The 19,963-nt window shown below is 40.8% G+C and overlaps 1 protein-coding gene across 2 annotated transcripts in view; it reads left to right on the top strand.

Annotated features, from left to right (window-relative positions):
• Window positions 1-588: 588 nt before the first annotated feature.
• LOC131049309 (uncharacterized) overlaps window positions 589-19,963 on the top strand; it is an 86,739-nt gene continuing 67,364 nt past the window's right edge. For both annotated transcript variants that reach the window (XM_057983352.2, XM_057983353.2), the window contains exon 1: window positions 589-3,107. In XM_057983352.2, the coding sequence (XP_057839335.1) occupies window positions 664-3,107 (2,444 nt within the window). In that variant the 5' untranslated portion in view covers window positions 589-663. The remainder of the gene's footprint in view (window positions 3,108-19,963) is intronic.

Below are 19,963 nucleotides of genomic sequence, written 5' to 3' on the forward strand. Positions count from 1 at the left end.
TGGGGTGTGCACTGCCTCCTCCTCCGCCATCTACAAATTGCCAAACACTCAGCCCTGCAGGGAACAACGAAATCCTGCCTCGTTCCATGTGAAGGCAACAATATTGATCTAAAAATTTAATCCAATAAGAACACATAAAATTCATTCATTAATACATTTTGCTTAAAAAATGTTTAAATCAAACAATTTAAACATTGAGAAATAGGAAACTGCATATGTATGCAATGTGATTGGCTGGAAGACTAATAACTATTCGAAGGATAAAGAATGCCTTAGACAATAATTCCTAGAAGACGGAGACTAAAAATAAATAAAAATTATTCGAAATAATACTTATTGTTGTGAATAGACACTAGAACGAGAAAAACAAGTTTCTCTTTGCACCATTCATACACATTTAATAAGTCGAACTAAATTATCCTTCCAAGCAAATCAGTCTAATTTGCATGGATGGAAACTTCGTATTATTCAAATTTGATACGTGTAGGAGATCTAGACATAAACAAAATATGCGTGTCAAATTCACCTGGAACATGACAAACACCTGAAAAGAACATAAACAGACAAACAAGTTTGTAGCATGATGCCACTCTTTGATTTATAACAAGAAGACCTTTTCTCAACTCAACTCTGCAACATAAATTACGTAAATACCATACTTCCATGCAAGAAGACATATTACACAAAATGCTAACCATTCACCCATCAAGATACATCTTTCAGCATTGCCAAAGGGAAGAAGATGGGATGTGGGAAAACTTGTTGGAAGATCTGTCAAGTTCAAGATTTAGGCAATTCATTCAAAAGATATGTCTGTTTCACCACCTAGAATCGATTGATAAGCTTATTGTGGAGTTTGTGAGTGATTTCAGAGCTCATGAAGACGTTTTCAGTGTGCGTGTGAATGTTATTTCTGTCAAAGAAGATGGCATTGCAAAGGCCACTGGGTTAACTCTTGAGGATTTGGAAGTAGGGTTTTGGGATGCCTGTATGAAGGAGTTGGATGTGGGTATGGGAATGGAGCTCAGTCACCAGAGGTGGTGTCCTGGCAAGTTGGCTTCTGCAGGTATTACAGGTAAAAGGGCATGTTTGCAGTTTACTGTGGATTGTAAAGATAAGACTGGGAAGGCTGTGTTGTCATTAGCAATGCAGCATTTGTCAGGGATTAATGGTACAACTTGTAATGTAAAGGAGTGTATAGATAGCATCGATGGGTTTATAGCTAGGGTAAATACAAAATGGCCCAGATTTGTGGCACAGAGAATGGCCTTTGCATTTCCCAGGCTGCAGAAGAGGCTGTCTGATTTTGTTACATATGATTCTGTTATTGCCATGCTTCTGCTGCATCAGGCCCCTGGACTAGTAAAGAAGACTGAAATTAATAGTGGGTGTTGTATGCAACAAGAAGAAGAAGAATTAAAATGTATAGGTAATTCTAGTGGGAGGAACATAAATGTTGTAGAAAATGCATCTGGGATGAGCTTAAATGATTTAGGAAATGCCTGTTGGAACAAGGCACAGGAGCCCTTAATAGAGGTGATGATTGAAGTGGGAGATCACAGTGTCTATTGGGAGGAGGCAATTGAAGGATCAAAAGATGTGAATTTTGAAGTAGAAAGGGTGCAGAAATTTGAGATGAATGCATGTCAGAAGCGTGGAGAAGGCCTTGACTTAAAGAAGACTAGTTATGTTTTGGCCATCCAGACCCCTGGGATTACACAGAGATGCTTACGAGGGTCACCATCGCGTAAATTCTGTTGCTCACAATGTCCTCCTCAGAAGGAAACCTTGAAGAAATCTAAAATGTGTGGGGAAAGGCTTAGGAGAGGCCAAGTTGGGGAACTAACCGAGATACCATGTAGGAAATCCAGAAGAGAAGAGTATGAAGTTCGCTCAGAATCTACTATTCGCACTGATTGCAGGCACCGAGCTCAATCAGCTGCCCAAAAGAGAAAATCACGGTCTATAACTGAATTGCTCGTAGACAAAAAACCCAAACCTAATCCACCTGAAAATTTTATGGAAGAAAGGAATACCAAACTAAGTGAAGATCTATCATCTGGCACTAAGGCATACAATTCTTATGCAGGACCTTTAGAAATGGAACATATTCAGAAGGCAGGTGAAGCTAATTTAGATGTTCTGAATGGCTACGCGAAAAAAGGTCATCGGTGTAGAGGTCATCAGGAATCACTGATGCAGGCAAAAGCAAAACTCGAAGAATTGGAGAGTACATTAACAGAGTATCTACTAAAAATGAAGGAATCTAAGGATCTTCACAATCAAAAGGATGATCAATTGAAGGAGATGGAGGCTCAGTTTAATCTGACAAAAGCTGAACTAAATTCTAAAGTAAAGGAGAACACCAGAATACTAAAAGAATTGCATGAAATTAAACTAGATTTGAGCCAAAAAGAAAGCGCATGGAAAATCATCAATGAAAAGATTACTACAGTTAAAGAGGAACTCGAACATTGGATCATGCAGAAAACCATCCAATCAATTGAAGCTGCCATAAATACACAGAATTGTTACAAGCAAAAAGATGATAAGATAAAAGGTCTGCAAGCACAATTGATTCAGTCCAAAGTACAAATCAAAAGTGCAGTTGATGAGAAAAAAAATATGTCAGTGCAGCTACAGAAGATGAAAGAATCCCTGGATTATCACATGGAAACGGCTGGCAGGTTAGGTGATCTGGAGATTCAGTTGATGTTAGAAACACGTAAAATAAAATCTCTTAGTGACGAAAACAAGAAATTGTCCGAGGAGCTGAAAGAGACAAAAGATGATTTGAACAGAAAAGAGGTCGCTTGGAAGAAATCGAATGAGAAACTAGTACATTCCATCAAGTCTATAATGGAGAACGATTTTTCTGAACACACACACTTGGAGCAGGCAGCCATTTTGGAGCAGAAACCTGAATATGCTAATTTTCTAGAGTGCTCTTTCAATGCACTGAAGCTACAAATAGATAATCTCATGGAAAAATGTGTGAATTCATTTATATTTGGAGAAACCACTTATCAAAATTGTGAGAATGATCTCGACGTTATCTGTTCCATCTGTATGGAACCATGGAATTCCAATGGCGAGCATCAAATCTGGTATGAATAATGAATTGGTTTTAGTCATCTATGCATTCACCTACAAATTGTAGTATTTAAAATTCTTGTTATTGATGATAAACAGGTCAACATAAAAGAAATAAAGATATACAGATATATGCTCATTTTGTCGATCTTAAGATAGCTCAAACAGTTACGCACACAAATGATTAGTAAAGGACAAGACAAATAGATAAAAATGGAAGCAGGAAACCCTTTTCTACCACAAAAAGTGAACCAAATGAATAGCAGTCAAAGGGCAATGATACACTTAGAAACAATTGTACAAGGATGATGGGCAATCTAATCTCGTTTAATTATAGCGTCATTGTGTCCGGTGCATTGCATTAATTAGTGCCTGCTCTCAACATGTCGGTCTTAATTAGCATGAATTTTATAAGATACATTTATCTTGATTAACATGACTTAATCAATCTACAATGACTCAGAGCTGACCACATATATAGCATATACGTCCCAGAAGAAAATGTACAGTCTATTGGCTGTACCATTAGACACATCTATTGGCTGTACCATTAGACACATGCACAATTTTTTTATGTTTGTTGTTGTATGATCCTGGAGGAAACATGCGAGCAATATCTGGAACTTGTCAAATTGAATGTCATGACAGTCACCGTCAAATCACACAGGCTACATGGGCAACAAACTATTGCAGTCACTAGATATGTAGTAACTGTTTCCAAACACAAGGTTCATTCTAGAATTATAAATGTACATTGCAGCAACTGACATCTTCCAGCTGTGCTCCAAAAAACAAATCACAGCTTGCAGTTATATGGATCTGTGTTTAATTCCTGATAATCCATTACCATTTAATTATGATTGTTTATGTCTCACCTGTAACTAAGATTCTGGCAGTGTAGAGGATGTAACTGGATTGCATCACAATCAATATTTGCTTTGTGTTATGCCCTTCATACTTGTAAGGGTCTATGGAAAACCTGTAGCTGTGTGAAAGAATGTAAGGTACAGAATACTTCATGGGTCCCTGAGCTCATAGATTATTTATAGCCATAAATTTACCCTTAAATTGCATCTTCAACAGAAGTTGCATTTCCCACCCTTCATTGGCATGATCAAATTGAATCTAGGAATACTATGAAACAATATGACACTGAAAATGACAATTATCAAAGCCCACATTGCATACTTAGACACAATGTCCCTTGCAATGAGTTATTCCATGGGGTACTGTTAATGTTTTTGGTTAAGTAAAGCCTTAGATAGATCTAATTGATGAGTGTATAGGGAAATACTTCATTGCTTGTAATATTGGGGCTACCATACCTTAGGTTAATTCCATGGGTCTAATTTCATTGTAGTTTATGGTTTAAAGACTTTAAACATTAAAGGTTGCATGAATTCTTATTATACAATGGGAAAGCTCCTATTTTGGACCAATTCTATCTTTTACTGTCAATGCAACATTTGAGAGGTACACAATTGAAAATGTTGTCATCCAAGTTCAGCGGTGAGGCATGTAGGTATCCTCATCTTGCTTATCAGTTGTGTGTGCAAATATCTCCCTCCTTTCTTCTCGTGTACTTATGCTTTCTTTTTGATGTTTTATCTAACTCTTGCTATACTTCCTTGTGTGTTTCTTCTTCTGACAAAATGTTGTTGTCCCCATAGAAGTGCAAAGGCCATGCACTGATTAGGTAACAGACACAAGTATCTTGTTTATTCAAATTCAGTTGTTATTGTTCTTGTCATGAGATAATTCTGTCCTTCGCATCCTTGAAACACATCATAACCTAGAGGGTAAATGAGGTCTTGATCAAAGCTTCCTTGAGAAGGAAGTGGACATGGAGAGTGGGATACAAGGAAAGGAGTTTTGTACACTCACAAAATAAATAGTCAGAAATTAACTCAACTGGTATTAGTATGTCCCACAACCTTGTACCAACTAGTTATAGCATTTCCTACCTTTCCCTAGCTCTCCACAAAGTATCTAATTTAGTAAACAACGTATAAGTGTTGGTGCTTCTGCTGCAGTCTTCAACACATGTCTGTTTGTTTTACTGTAGTAAACTGTATCCATTTCTAAGATTGCACACACAGCAAACATCTTCTATAGGATGTGGGAACCATTAAAGTAATATTTAGATCTTTGTAGAAATCTTTATTTAACAATTGTGATACGAAAGGATTCTATACATCTAAATGAGTATTGATTGTAGACATTATAAAAACTTTGAGAAAATAACCACACCTGGGATTCTATAAGCCCAATTAAGTCTCTACTGACTTGAATTGATTCCTTCCATGTTATTGGATCAGTCTTCTTGACTTGTTATTGTTGGTGTGAATAAGGTCTTGTACCTAGCTACTAAGGTCATCCACCTAGCTAGTTCCTAGTAGGGGATTTATTCACATGTTAATTTTACTTAGGTTCTAGGTGTTCTTCTAGAAGTCTTAATTGTCTAGATAAGATCTTATCATATCTTATCTTTTTGACTTTTATTTAATTCTAGTTACCTAGGATATTTAAGAATTGTTTTTGGTAGTTGTCTTATTGTATAGGATTAAGACACATTTCACAATCTTGTTTAAATCTATCTCTCACCTTGCCTTTATAAGGAAGGCCTCTCATGTACATTTTCATCAATTCAAGCATCCATAATGAAGCAAGCTATTCTTGACTTTTTCTCTCTTGTGGAAGTTATTTTGGTCTTGCAAGTGTTCTTGGAGTGTTGGGTGTTTACCATTAAATCTTACAGTTGTCACAGCAACACAACACTTATTATAGAAGGAGTTTGTTAAGGCAATCCCTGAATGCGAACCTAATGGGAACTCAATTATCCAGGTAGCATGCATACTAGACCACCATATTAGGCAAAGCTCAGATATCTTTAAGGAGGCCCTCTTCAACATGGACACCAGTTGATTGTTATTATACCTTAGTCTAGTAAATCTTAGTTTGTTTCACACCTATTATTGGAAGTTGAGGATCACCCTTAGTGCCTTTGAGACCCCATAACAAATTGTGTCACAATGAAACTAAAAAGAGGTTCCATACTGAAAGGTACATGGTTCATTCATGCCAAATTTAGCTGCAATTTACCTATTGTCATTTTATGACACCCTCGGTCCATCAGTGAGAACCGATCAGAGATATGTTCCATGGACCAGCGCTGCCCAGTTGATCAAGGAGAAAAGTAGTGAAATCATGGTTTGAAGTGTTGTTTTGTCGGAAGTTCTTTGGCCCTCTCTTTCTCTAGCCCGGAACTTCGGACCCCCGAGGTTCCGAGTTTCTTTGCATTAGCTTCTTTCTTTCTTGCTCCAAAACTCCGGAACTCCAAGTTTCCGGAGTTCCCTTCCTTCCCTTAGCTTTTCTTTTGTTCTCTACCCCGGAACTCTGGAACCCCCAGGTTCCAAAGTTCCTTGTCCAACTACGGAGACCCCGGTCCCCGAAGTTCCCCAACTACGGAGACCCCGGTCTCCGAAGTTCCCCAAGTTCCTAAGTCTTCTACCCGGAACTCCGGAACCCCCAGGTTCCGAAGTTCCTTGTCCAACTATGGAGACCCCGGTCTCCGAAGTTCCCCAAGTCCCTAAGTCTTCTACCCCGGAACTCTGGAACCCCTAGGTTCCGAAGTTCCTTGTCCAACTACGGAGACCTCGGTCCCTGAAGTTCCCCAACTACGGTGACCCCGGACTCCAAAGTCTTCTAATCTTGCTTTCGACTTGCAACACTTTCGGATGGCGTGATCGACACTCAAGGCTTTAAATGCTCCAACAGTTTGGTGACTTATGCACTTTTTTGTGGAGCCACAGGGGTGCATTTAATGTTTTTGGCAAGATTTCCATCAAGGGAGGTACGGGGCCATGCTTGGTGACTTATGTCATGCCTGAAAGGTTCCGAGTTTCTTTGCATTAGCTTCTTTCTTTCCTGCTCTGAAACTTCGGAACTCCAAGTTTCCGGAGTTCCCTTCCTTCCCTTAGCTTTTCTTCTGTTCTCTACCTCGGAACTCCGGAACCCCCAGGTTCCGAAGTTCCTTAGTCTTCACCCCCGGAACTCCGGAACCCCCAGGTTCGGAAGTTCCTTCCCCAACTACGAAGACCCTGGTCTCCGAAGTTCCCCAACTACAGAGACCCCGGTCTCCGAAGTTCCCCAAGTTCCTAAGTCTTCTACCCCGGAACTCTGGAACCCCCAGGCTCCGAAGTTCCTTAGTCTTCAAACACGGAACTCCGAAACCCCCAAGTTCCAAAGTTCCTTGTCCAACTACGGAGACCTTGGTCTCCGAAGTTCCCCAAGTTCCTAAGTCTTCTACCCCGGAACTCCGAAACCCCCAGGTTTCGAAGTTCCTTGTCCAACTACGGAGACCCTGGTCCTCGAAGTTCCCCAACTACAGTGACCCCGGTCTCCAAAGTCTTCTAATCTTGCTTCCAACTTGCAACACTTTTGGATGGCATGATCGACACTCAAGGCTTTAAATGCTCCGACAGTTTGGTGACTTATGCACTTTTTTGTGGAGCCACAGGGGTGCATTTAATGTTTTTGGCAGGATTTCCATCAAGGGAGGTACGGGGCCATGCTTGGTGACTTATGTCATGCCTGACTTTGGAAGGTCAGTCAATCTATCCTCCTGAGAATTGCCTTTGGAGGTATGGCTAGGTTGCTTGCATGTACAAGTCAGGTGCATGCACTTCCCTGCACTTCCAGACTGACATGCAAGGATCATGATCACCATTGTAACCCATTTTTCTATATAATGACTTTTAAGCCTCATTGTAAAGGGTTCTCTCCCTATTGCCTGGAGTTTTCTTATGCTCTCCTCTTCTCTTGAAGACTTGTAATCTTTGCATTTCTGCAACTGTAAGATTGGCGTTTGGCCTTATGATTAATTGAAGAACACTATTCTTGCCTTCTTTCAACCTATATATGTTGTGTATGCTTTCTTACCTTCATCATAGGTGTATGTTGTGGCTCTTTCTCTTCATATATGCTGTGTTAACTGGTTTTCTGAGTGTGACTTGTGGGAATTCTTCTCCCCTCTTGGCATTCAGTGGATTCTAACCTTCATCTATGCATTGGGGTTACTCATATAACCAAAAGTTGTGCATCTTCAGGGTGTTTCAATTAATTACTTGTGTCACTTCGATAGGGAGAGGAACTATCTCTTCTTGGTGCATCACCTCTTTTATTTCAAGCAATTCTCTCTTCCTTTTACCTCTGCAAGTTGTTAGGATAGGCTTAGGAGTTAGTTTTGAAGTGTTGAGTTGGTTCAACACCTACACCTAGATAGAGGAGGAAGCCGGCCTTCCTTGGAGATTCAACCCCCTTGCGCAAGGTCCCACACTTCGGGGTTGTTTCCATGTTTCACAAGGTTGTTGAGTTGATAGCTCAGCAAGGGTGCAAGCTTTTGTGATAACAGTTTTTGGTACTCCCGGTGGGACCTATTCAATTCACATGCTAAGAATTTAGTGCTATTCTTAGTGTTTTGGCCTTTAGAGGCAGTCATCCCTCAAGCACTTGGCGACTCTACTCAAGGACCAGTTCGTGCTCACACAAGGTTCATAACTCTGGGACCTTGGAACCCCCAGGTTCCTAGGTCAACATAACTCTTCTTACCCCGGAAGCCCAGAACCCCCAGTTTTCGAAGTCAGTGAAGGCATCTTACTCCGGAACCCCCAGGTTCCGAAACCCCGAACTCCGCAACTCCGGACCTCTGAGCTCCCGAGGGCGGTTGCAGATTTCATGCCCAGAATTCATACAAGGGCATCTTCTAGAGGCAGTTTTCAATTCATAGAGCTTCCATCTGCAGACTCTAGAAGGAGGAGAGGCAGATCTTCATTATCACCAGTCAGGGGTGTCAAGGTTGTAAACACTCCATCTCCCAGGTTTCGTTCTACTCCTCCATTTACAAGACCTTTTCTATCAAGGGCTCCCACCACTCATATCAATAGACCATTGTTTCACATGGCAAGAAATCAAGTCTTTGTTACCTTCAATGGGGGGAGTCCCCTTGTTTTGACTCAATGGAATGACATACTAGTGGTTGCGTTGAAGAGTATACCATACTTCACTTGTGAAACAACTACTACACCCATTGAGCACATTCAAGACATTGCAAACATCTGCTCCGTCCATAACATCACTCAGGATGATGTTGCTGTCAGACTCTTGGCCACATCTTTGAAAGGCAAAACCTTGCAGTGGTATAGAGGGTTGCTGTCTAGCTCCATCCACAATTGGGACGAATTGGGGGAGAAATTGTGCAACCATTTTGAAGACAAAAGTGATCACCTATCACTTGTGGAGTAGTTAACTATGATCAAGAGGGCACCCCACGAGTTCATGGGAGACTTCAACTTCAGATTCCATAAGACATGGAATAGGATTCCTGCTCTAGTGAAGTCATCCCCAAATCATGCCTTCTTGTATTATCTTAGAGCTCTCAACAGCGATATAGCTGTCATGGTACAATCGATGGGTGGAGCCTCTCTACCGGGTGCATACGACATAGCCATAAGAGCAGAAAATTGTTTGATCCAGGCTGGGAAGATAGCTCCAAGGCCTCCAATGCCTCTCTTCCCCTACTCAACAACCAACCTCGGCTCCTATTCCCATGGCATCTGCAAGTCAACCATCCACGCCATCTACATCCTCTAATGAGCTCCATGAGGTCAAGGCTCTATTACAAAACTTTGGCAATGAATTAGTGGCACTAAAAAGACAACAAACTCAGTATAACAGACCTTACCAAGCACAAGGTCAGAATCATAAGCAAAGCAGGCCACCCTTTCAAGGGCAAAACCAATGGAGCAATGCCAGGCCTTTGAATAGTGTGAACCCCACAAACGCAAGCAACTCAAAGGCAATAGTTCCAATGCAAAATAACCTTGCCCAAGAGCAAGATTGGTGTCAACCATGTAATCAACCACACAACCAAGGTGTATGCCAAAGTGGAGGGTTCGTCCAAACTTTAGTAGTGCAAGATGAGCCAACCACTTTTAGCTAGCAATATGACCCAAATCAGCCTAGTGTGGGTCCCCAGGCTCACTTACAAGGGGATTCTACCTTTATCAATTGGCAGGAGGCGGAATTTTGTGGTTTGAACCAAACAAATGGTAAGTCCATGTTGCAGTATGCGAGGTCAAAGAAGAGAGCCATGGAGGCTACCTCACCTTCAACATCAGTCCAAACTCCAACACCCAATGTAGTTGTCCATGATACAAGCCAAAGTACCATGCAAGGGAACAAGAGGCATGAAGAGGTCCAAGTCGTCCAAAGAGCAAAAGTAGACCTTGTAGCCTCAAAGGGGCCTCTAAAGTCGGTGTCCCTTTCAACATAATTGATCAGATGAAGAAGGCCAACCTCAACGTCACTATGTGGGAGGCCCTTTCAATCCCATCCCAAAGGGATTTGCTTAAAGAGGCATTAAAGGATGTCAATCAGTCAAGTGGTGAGGCAACAGTCAGCGAAAAGGTAGCCTCCACCAGCTTGGTGCAGCCCAAGGAGGAGGAAGATTCAAGCAAGATCAGCAAGCCCCCCCCTTTCTATCTCTCCTTAATCATAGGAGACAATCTGGTTCACAATTGCATGATAGATTCAGGAGCTAGTAGCTCAGTCATGCCTAAGAAGGTAGATGATCTTCTTGGCATAGAATATGAACCCTTGACCAAAGGGGTGGTCCAATTAGATGGCACTTCTATTAAGACAGTAGGGGTGGTAAAAAATCTGAAGTTAACCTTGCATGCATGCCCTTGTTGCACTGTCTTGCAAGACGTATCCATCATCGACCTCCCTACCTTCTTCGCCATCTGCCTGTCTAGAGACTTCACGGCCAAGATAGGTGGGTACCTGTCTTTCGATTGGTCCCATATGTTATTTCGAACAAGGTATGGTACCAAGGTCACCATAAGGGCAGAGCCCATTGCCCAAAACCACATTGAGCCCTACACCCCAAGCCCTATAAACATGAATTGCACTTTGCATGAAGAGGGGGAGGAGTGTGCTATCCGTGAGCCTACTACTCTCTTGCAGGAGGTCCCTAATTGCCTGTTGGACGAATGGGCCAACGCTTTTCAGTTTGATCCATTAGTTAAGATTGAAGAGACTGGGCTTGGCACCTATTGTATCCATGAAGAGGATACTCCTATCCCTAACCTCATCAAGACGCAAGGAGATTCAGAGGGGTTATGGAGCATGTTTTTTGATGGTTCAAGAAACAAGAATGGTGCAGGCACCGGGGTAATGCTTGTTTCTCCTGAGCAGGAGAAATATTTCTTCTCTTTTAGGCTTCAATTTGGTTGCACTAACAATGTCACTGAGTATGAAGCCTTGATCCAAGGTCTCCAACTTGCACAAAGCAAAAAGGTCAGATCTCTGCAAGTATTTGGAGATAGTGAGTTGGTTGTTAATCACATCCGAGCCCAAAGTGTAGCAAAAAACAACCTACTCAAATCATACAAACACAGGGTTTGGGACTTGATTGAAGGATTCGAGGCCTTCAATATCCAGAGCATTCCTAGGGGTCAGAACAAACATGCTGATAGGCTTGCAGTAGTTGGTGCTCAATTCGATATACCAACGCATGTTGCACGAGAGGAAGAGCAACACATCAGACTTGTTGTGAGGCCTGCTATCCCGGACAATCAAGTGAATTGGCAAGTGTTTGAAAGCGATCAGCAGATCGTCAACTTCTTGCAAAATGAAGCAAAATTTTCTGCTAAAAATCAGTCCAAGCTGCAAGACCAATATGGAGATCAAATCATGCAGCTCAACTCCAACAAGTTGCCAAAAGGTCTAGTTACCTTGGAGGGCATTTTCAACTCGGATGATCAGTTGAAGAAGAGGATGAACTTGGCGGCAAAGAGGGGTGATTACAAGCCAATTGTTGTTGCTGAGGGTAGGTCTTTGAACTTGGGCAAGGTGTGTTCCTCAACCGAGCAAGAGGCATTTGTTGAGCTTTTCCAACAATATAATGACATAGCTGCTTGGACCTATGAAGACTTAAAGGGTTTTGACCCTAGTTTAGCCCAGCATACCATAGAGCTAGATCCAAATGCAAAGCCAGTAAGACAGAAACAAAGGCCAATAAACCCCAAAATCGAGCCACTAATGAGGAAGGAGTTGACCAATCTCATAGAAGCCAATATCATCTTCCCTATCAAGCACTCCTCGTGGGTGGCCAACCTTGTCCCCGTAAGAAAGAAAAATGGAGAAATCAGACTATGTGTAGACTTTAGGGATCTCAATAGAGCCTCCCTCAAGGATCATTATCCCCTTCCCTCTATGGAGCAGATTCTCCAAAATGTCAGTGGCTCAGAAAGATTTTCATTCTTGGATGGGTATTCAGGCTACAATCAGATCTTGGTCCAGGAATCAGACCAATACAAAACTGCATTTACTACTAAGCGGGGCACCTATGCTTATTGTAAAAATCCCTTTGGGCTAACCAATGCAGGTGCCACATTCCAAAGAGCAATGGACATGGCCTTCAAGGGTGTATTAGCAAGGTTTGTGCTTGTATACCTTGATGACATAACTGTTTATTCGAAGCATGCAGCTGATCATCTTGGTCATCTTGAGCAAGTGTTCATGAAATGCAGGGAGTATGGTGTGTCCTTGAACCCTAGCAAGTGTGTATTTGCTACTGATCAAGGAAGATTGCTAGGACACATCGTATCCAAGGAGGGTTTGACCATTGATCCAGAGCTAGTGGAGGCTATTCTTTCTCTTCCACTCCCCAGTCACAAGAAAGGATGCAAATTTTCCTTGGTAGGATCAACTTTGTGAGGAGGTTCATTCCCAATCTTGCCACCATGGTAAAACCCCTCACTTCCATGTTGAAGAAAAACTTGGTTTTCAGTTGGACCAAGGAAGGAAGGGCCGGTTTTGAAGAGATCAAACAAGCAATTGCTCAGGCCCCTACCCTCGTCAATCCTAATTATGAAAGGGATTTTATCCTCTATACCTTTGGAGGAGAATCCAGCATTTCAGCTATCCTAACACAGCTGAACGATGACAAGTTGGAGCAACCTATTGCTTTCTTTAGTGAGGGGCTAAAGGACTATGAACTTAAATATAGCTATGTAGAGAAGCAAGTCCTCACTGTTGTAAGGGCATTAAAAAAGTTCAGGCACATGTTGTCCAACAACAGGATCCAGCTCTTAGTTCTGCATGCAAGTGTCAAGGATTTCCTTCTAAACAAGGATATCAGTGAGAAGAGGGTTGGGTGGATAACCAAGGTCATGGAGTATGATATCAACATCAAAATCACCAAGCTTGTAAGAGGCAGGGACAAGGCCCTATGTGAACAACTTGTCTCATCTTCTGAGACTACTTCAAAGGTCACCCTTGTGTTACAAGAGGATCAACCAACTGACAACAACACTCAATTCAGTTGGGTAAGTGACATGACCACTTCTTAATGGAAGGTAGATACCCCCAAGGTCTAGACCGGACCAAAAGAAGACATTTCAGGTTGCAGTCCATTCCCTATGTCTTAGTGAATGGCACTCTTTTTCGAAAAGACTCCAATGGAGTCTTACTAAGATGCATCGAGCAAAACCAAGTCAGCAGATTGTTAGAGGAATTTCATGATGGCTCTTCAGGGGGCCACTTCTCTGCAAGGACTACGGCTATCAAAATAATGAGGGTTGGTTATTACTGGCCATTCTTATTCAGTGACTCACATAGATGGGTGAAGAATTGCAAGAAATGTGCTCTCTTCTCTGGGAAGCAAAGACTAGCTGCCCTACCCCTTCATCCCATCCAAGCAGATCAACCATTCGCCCAATGGGGTTTAGACTTCATTGGCATGATAAACCCACCTTCTAGTGCTGGCCATAAGTGGATCTTGGCCGCAACAGATTACTTCACTAGGTGGACAGAGGCAGTTGCATTGAGGGATGCTACTGAGGCCTCAGTGTTAGAATTCCTTGAGGGAATTGTGACAAGATTCGGTATCCCCTCCACCATCATATCAGACAATGCCAGGGCATTTGTTGGAACCCAAATCAGTTCTTGGGCAATTAAGCATGGTGTATACTTGAAGACATCATCCAACTATTACCCTTAGGGTAAAGGCTTGGCTGAATCTTCCAACAAGAACCTCATCAGGATAATTAAAAGGACAATTGAAGACAATCAGAGGGCATGGCACACTAAGTTGAGGACAGCCTTATGGGCTGACAGGATCACACCCAAGAGGGCAATTGGCAACTCCCCTTTCATGCTAGTATATGGGAAAGAAGCAAGACTCCCAACTTCCCTAGAGTTACCCTCTCTTGAGCTAGCACATCAGCTGGAATTAATAGAGAATGATGCCATGACAGTAAGACTAGCTGAGCTGATGGAGCTGGAGGAGGTTAGAAGTCAGTCTATGCATACACTTAAGACTCATCAAGAGCAGGTTAAGAAGGTTTTTGACAAAAAGGCTACTAATAGGGTCTTCAAAGAGGGAGATCTAGTTCTCAAGTGGGATGCAGACAGAGCCAAAGTTGGTCGACACTCCAAATTTGATGCTATCTAGAGTGGTCCATATGTCATTACTAGCTGCAAGGAGGCCAATGCTTTTCATCTCTCCAAGCTTGATGGCAAAGTTCTTCCAATTCCAGTGAATGGGATTCATCTCAAGCCTTGCTTCTAAAGAGGGTGTTGATGACTATGTAAATATTAGACTAGAGGTTGTTTTGTTTTCATAAGTGCTTATGCACACGCAGCATTCTCCTTAAGAGGGTGTATGCTCTAGTTTTCTTCCATGACTCAGTGCCCAATGGATGCTTAAGGCTTCTGGACTTCATGCTTAGCAAGCAAGCATCCCACAGAAATCGCCAAAAATGTTGTCATTTTATGACACCCTCGGTCCATCAGTGAGAACCGATCAGATATATGTTCCATGGACCAGTGCTACCCAGTTGATCAAGGAGAAAAGCAGTGAAATCACGGTTTGAAGTGTTGTCTTGTTGGAAGTTCTTTGGCCCTCTCTTTCTCTAGCTCGGAACTTCGGACCCCCAAGGTTCCGAGTTTCTTTGCATTAGCTTCTTTCTTTCTTGCTCTGAAACTCCGGAACTCCAAGTTTTTGGAGTTCCCTTCCTTCCCTTAGCTTTTCTTCTGTTCTCTACCCCGGAACTCTGGAACCCCCAGGTTCCGAAGTTCCTTAGTCTTCACCCTCGGAACTCCGGAACCCCTAGGTTCCAAAGTTCCTTGTCCAACTACGGAGACCCCAGTCCCCGAAGTTCCCCAACTACAAAGACCCCGGTCTCCGCAGTTCCCCAAGTTCCTAAGTCTTCTACCCTAGAACTCCAGAACCCCCAGGTTCCGAAGTTCCTTGTCCAACAACGGAGACCCCGATCCCCGAAGTTCCCCAACTACGGAGACCCCGGTCTCCGAAGTTCCCCAACTACGGAGACCCTAGTCTCCAAAGTTCCCCAAGTTCGTAAGTCTTCTACCTTGGAACTCTGGAACCCCCAGGTTTCGAAGTTCCTTGTCCAACTACGGAGACCCCAGTCCCCAAAGTTCCCCAACTACGGTGACCCCAGTCTCCAAAATCTTCTAATCTTGCTTCCGACTTGCAACACTTTCGGATGGCATGATCGACACTTAAGGCTTTAAATGCTCCGACAGTTTGGTGACTTATGCACTTTTTGTGGAGCCACAGGGGTGCATTTAATGTTTTTGGCAGGATTTCCATCAAGGGAGGTATGGGGCCATGCTTGGTGACTTATGTCATGCCTGACTTTGGAAGGTCAGTCAATCTATCCTCCTGAGAATTGCCTTTGGAGGTATGGATAGGTTGCTTGCATGTACAAGTCAGGTGCATGCACTTCCCTGCACTTCCAGACTGACATGTAGGGGTCATGATCACCATTGTAACCCATTTTTCTATATAATGACTTTTAAGCCTCATTGTAAAGGGTTCTCTCCCTATTGCCTGGAGTTTTCTTATGCTCTCCTCTTCTCTTTAAGACTTGTAATCTTTGCATTTCTGCAATTGTAAGATTGGCGTTTGGCTTTATGATTAATTGAAGAACACTATTCTTGCCTTCTTTCAACCTATATATGTTGTGTATGCTTTCTTACCTTCATCATAGGTGTATGTTGTGTCTCTTTCTCTTCGTATATGCTGTGTTAACTAGTTTTCTAACTGTGACTTGTGGGAATTCTTCTCCCCTCTTGGCATTCAATGGATTCTAACCTTCATCTATGCATTGGGGTTACTCATATAACCGAAAGTTGTGCATCTTCAGGGTGTTTCAATTAATTACTTGTGTCACTTCGATAGGGAGAGGAACTATCTCTTCTTGGTGCATCACCTCTTTTATTTCAAGCAATTCTCTCTTCCTTTTACCTTTGCAAGTTGTTAGGATAGACTTAGGAGTTAGTTTTGAAGTGTTGAGTTGGTTCAACACCTGCACATGATAGAGGAGGAAGCCGGCCTTCTCCAGAGATTCAACCCCCTTGCGCAAGATCCCACACTTTGGGGTTGTTTCCATGTTTCACGAGGTTGTTGAGTTGATAGCTCAGCAAGGGTGCAAGATTTTGTGATAGCATTACCCATGCAAACATATTTATAGGTCATAAGAAATGGCAAAAATTGTGTGTCCAATATACCATATAGAAGCCTAAATATGCAATTTATGTGCAAGCTCTAAACTTAATTGTAGCATAATATCCATCCCAATTCAACAAGAGTGAATCTAATAGTAAATCTATGTGCAACTAAGCCAAAAATGCATTGCACCATTGTTTGTATTACAATAGGAACAAATACTTAGGCCAAAATTAACTAGAGGAATTTCCGTCTAATGACTTGATAAATCTTGTCATTGTCTACTTATGTTGTTCTCTAGTCAATTAGTAGCTTAGGGTCACCTAAAAAGGACCCATCTAGGGAATCTATTCTCACCTGCCCATATGGTAAAATAATCATGATAGAAAATATAAGATGGAAAAGGAAACAGAAATAAACTTGACTTTACTAATTTTGCAATATATGAAAAACAAAAGTGAGAAGATCCATATCTACAGCAATTCCTATCAAGTTTTAGTGCTTTACATGACTGAGTACCATACACTTCATATGCCAAAAACTGAGTTCAAATTTTCAATGCATTTGAATTTTCAAATTTCAATGTCAATAATAATTACAGATCATAAGTTTTGTCTACAACTAAAACTTTGCAAAGTAGGCTCTTGTTATGTGGGTATTGTCGAAATGGATGGCATGGCTATAGTATCCTCAACAAAAGCTTTTATAAAAGCCTCGAGCATATGATCAAGCTGCATATGTGATGAATCCACCCCTGAAAGCTCAGTAAATTTTCCCTCTACCTCTTCATATGTTGCCATCTTTGCTTGTCATTCAGTTTTGTCTCTTTCCAAATCAGCGATAAACAATGGATCCACATCCTTAATAACCAATCCAATCATGTATCAATGTCATCAAGGTCAAGCATGTTATGTGTATCATGTTTCTCTACATTCTTTTAGTACAACTCAAGGTTGTACCATACAAACACAAGTTCATTCAAGCACTTTTGAATCAACATATTGCACTTATTTGTATAAATGGTCTCAAAAGCACTTTAGTTATGCTCACAAGTAGAAGTGACATGGATGCAAGAAAGATTTTGAAGATTAGGTAATTTGGCATCAAAATCTTCCCACCACAAATCTGCAAGACCAATGGTTATAACTTTGTAATAGAAGTTAAAATAAATAGTAAAATAAAATTAAACATTGTTTTTCTTGGTTGTAGAGTGACTCTCCTCTAAATGCATAAGGTTGAAAGAAATAATTCCCCCTTTGATCTCTTATAAACTTTCATCTCATTGTGTATGAGGTTTTGAAAGTTGTCATCAAGGACCAACTTCTAATACACATGTTAAGGCAAAGCATAATGTTTACATTTGATTTGAATGAAAGGGAGAAGAAAAACTTGGGGTTTGAGTAGTAGGCAACAAAATGAATATGTTAGTGGACTTGTCAATTCCACCTCCAATCAATAATGCATCATATGTGTTCATATTTAATTTGATGTGACCCACAAAAATGTTGAATTGCCTCTTTGGCTTTATCCATGGCCTCATATAGATGCCCCATGGGATTTTTATCTCCATCTAATAACTATAAAAACTTAACCAACAGTTTTGACATTTAAAAATGGAGATAAAATTAAAAAAATTAAACTAAACTAGAATTTTACAAAAATAACTTGTAACATTGTTTTTTTTAAATTTGATCAAAAACTTACCGGAATAATCTCCTCCATTGTCTTGGTAAATGTATCATCAAAATTGGACTTCACAACCCTCTTTACTTTAACATTCTTGTAGTAAAGACTCTCCAACCACCTTTTACTCACAAACATGCACTTAAGATTGAACAATGTAGTTATATTTTGAAAGTTGAGGAATTAGCAGCAAATGTGTGAGTTCTATATGTACAAACTCCTTGTAATTAGTGTACCTTCTCATGAGATTCAATATTCATGTGTTGTAGATGTATTTTATAACATTCTTTATATCTTCCACCACATTCTCTGCCTAGCTTAGTTTTCTCTTGTTCTAAAGGAGAAAGTCAAGGCAATGAGCAATATAAGGGCTCCAAAACAATGTAAGGTGTCTTGTCTCTAGTAATCTACCTAATGTTATATACATAGATACATTATTTGTTTTTACTTGAATAACATTTTCTACTCTCACCTCCAAAACCACCTCATCTAACATGCTACACAAGGTCTCAATATTTTTTACTTCAATGAAGGTGTCAACTAAAATCTAAAAGACCAACTACAGTACTAAAGCCATTAGACAGTTAATGAGTGTCATATTCTTGCCATAGATCCATTTATAAAATAGAATGCTACACATTTTGCATTATAAATTTGTTTTGGTTTTTCTACTAATTTATGTGTGTTTTGAACCTCATCCTCCAATAATGGAACCACTCAAATAAGCACTTTTCAAGGGCTTGAACCCCTTGTCACGGTCAATGCTCTTATAAATTACTTCAATAAGAACTTAAAAGTAATATAAATGAAATGCTTTATAGTGCCAAATTTTGGCACATGCTAACTTTACCTCCTAGTCCAATTCACTATTCCACGCAATATTTTTCAATCAAGGTTGCACACTAGGTGATTAAAACTATGGTTGCTTATACTATCTAATCCTCCTATTCGTGGCTCAATGTGAATGGAATCAAAATAGCCCTTATCTCCTTCCATTTTTTGACATTGTAAAACTAATAACTAGGGTTGAGGCTCCCATTGCTTCTATTGTCTTTCTTTTTTCCTATTTTTTGCAACATGTGTTAAAATAAGATCTTTTGCCTCATTGTAAACTCCAAACTTGCTTTTGTACATGGCTCTATATCTTGGCAATAGATCCATCCAATGTAACATTTCAACAAAAATTTATGTCTCATTTCATATCCTTAATACAATAGTTGCAAATAACTATTCCTTTCTTTATATCTTCTTTCCCAGTTTTGAGCAAAGGTCCCTAATTTTACTAATTTTTCTACTTGTATATGGTTTTTCTTTTATAAAATGGAAAAAAAATAACTAAGAAAAGAGAAATAACAGCCGAAAAAAATCAATACCCTATAGCTATAAAAAGAAATTGGCATTCATAGGCTACAACCCATGACAATCACTAAAATTTTAAAAGACAAGATTTAAATTTTTTTTAAAATAGAACTTAGAAGCGTGCATGCCTGATTTGATGACCTTGCAAGTGAAAGTTGGACATTGAAAGCAAACCAAGGCAAGTTTCAGCTCTATGTGCCAAGTGGATTATCAAGGTGCTCAATGGAAATGAGGCCCGGAAAATTTTGGTTCACCATTGCATTTTCTCTAGCTTTTCTCGTGGCTGCCCGG

This window comes from Cryptomeria japonica, chromosome 8 (assembly GCF_030272615.1).
Source record: "Cryptomeria japonica chromosome 8, Sugi_1.0, whole genome shotgun sequence".
NCBI lineage: Eukaryota > Viridiplantae > Streptophyta > Pinopsida > Cupressales > Cupressaceae > Cryptomeria > Cryptomeria japonica.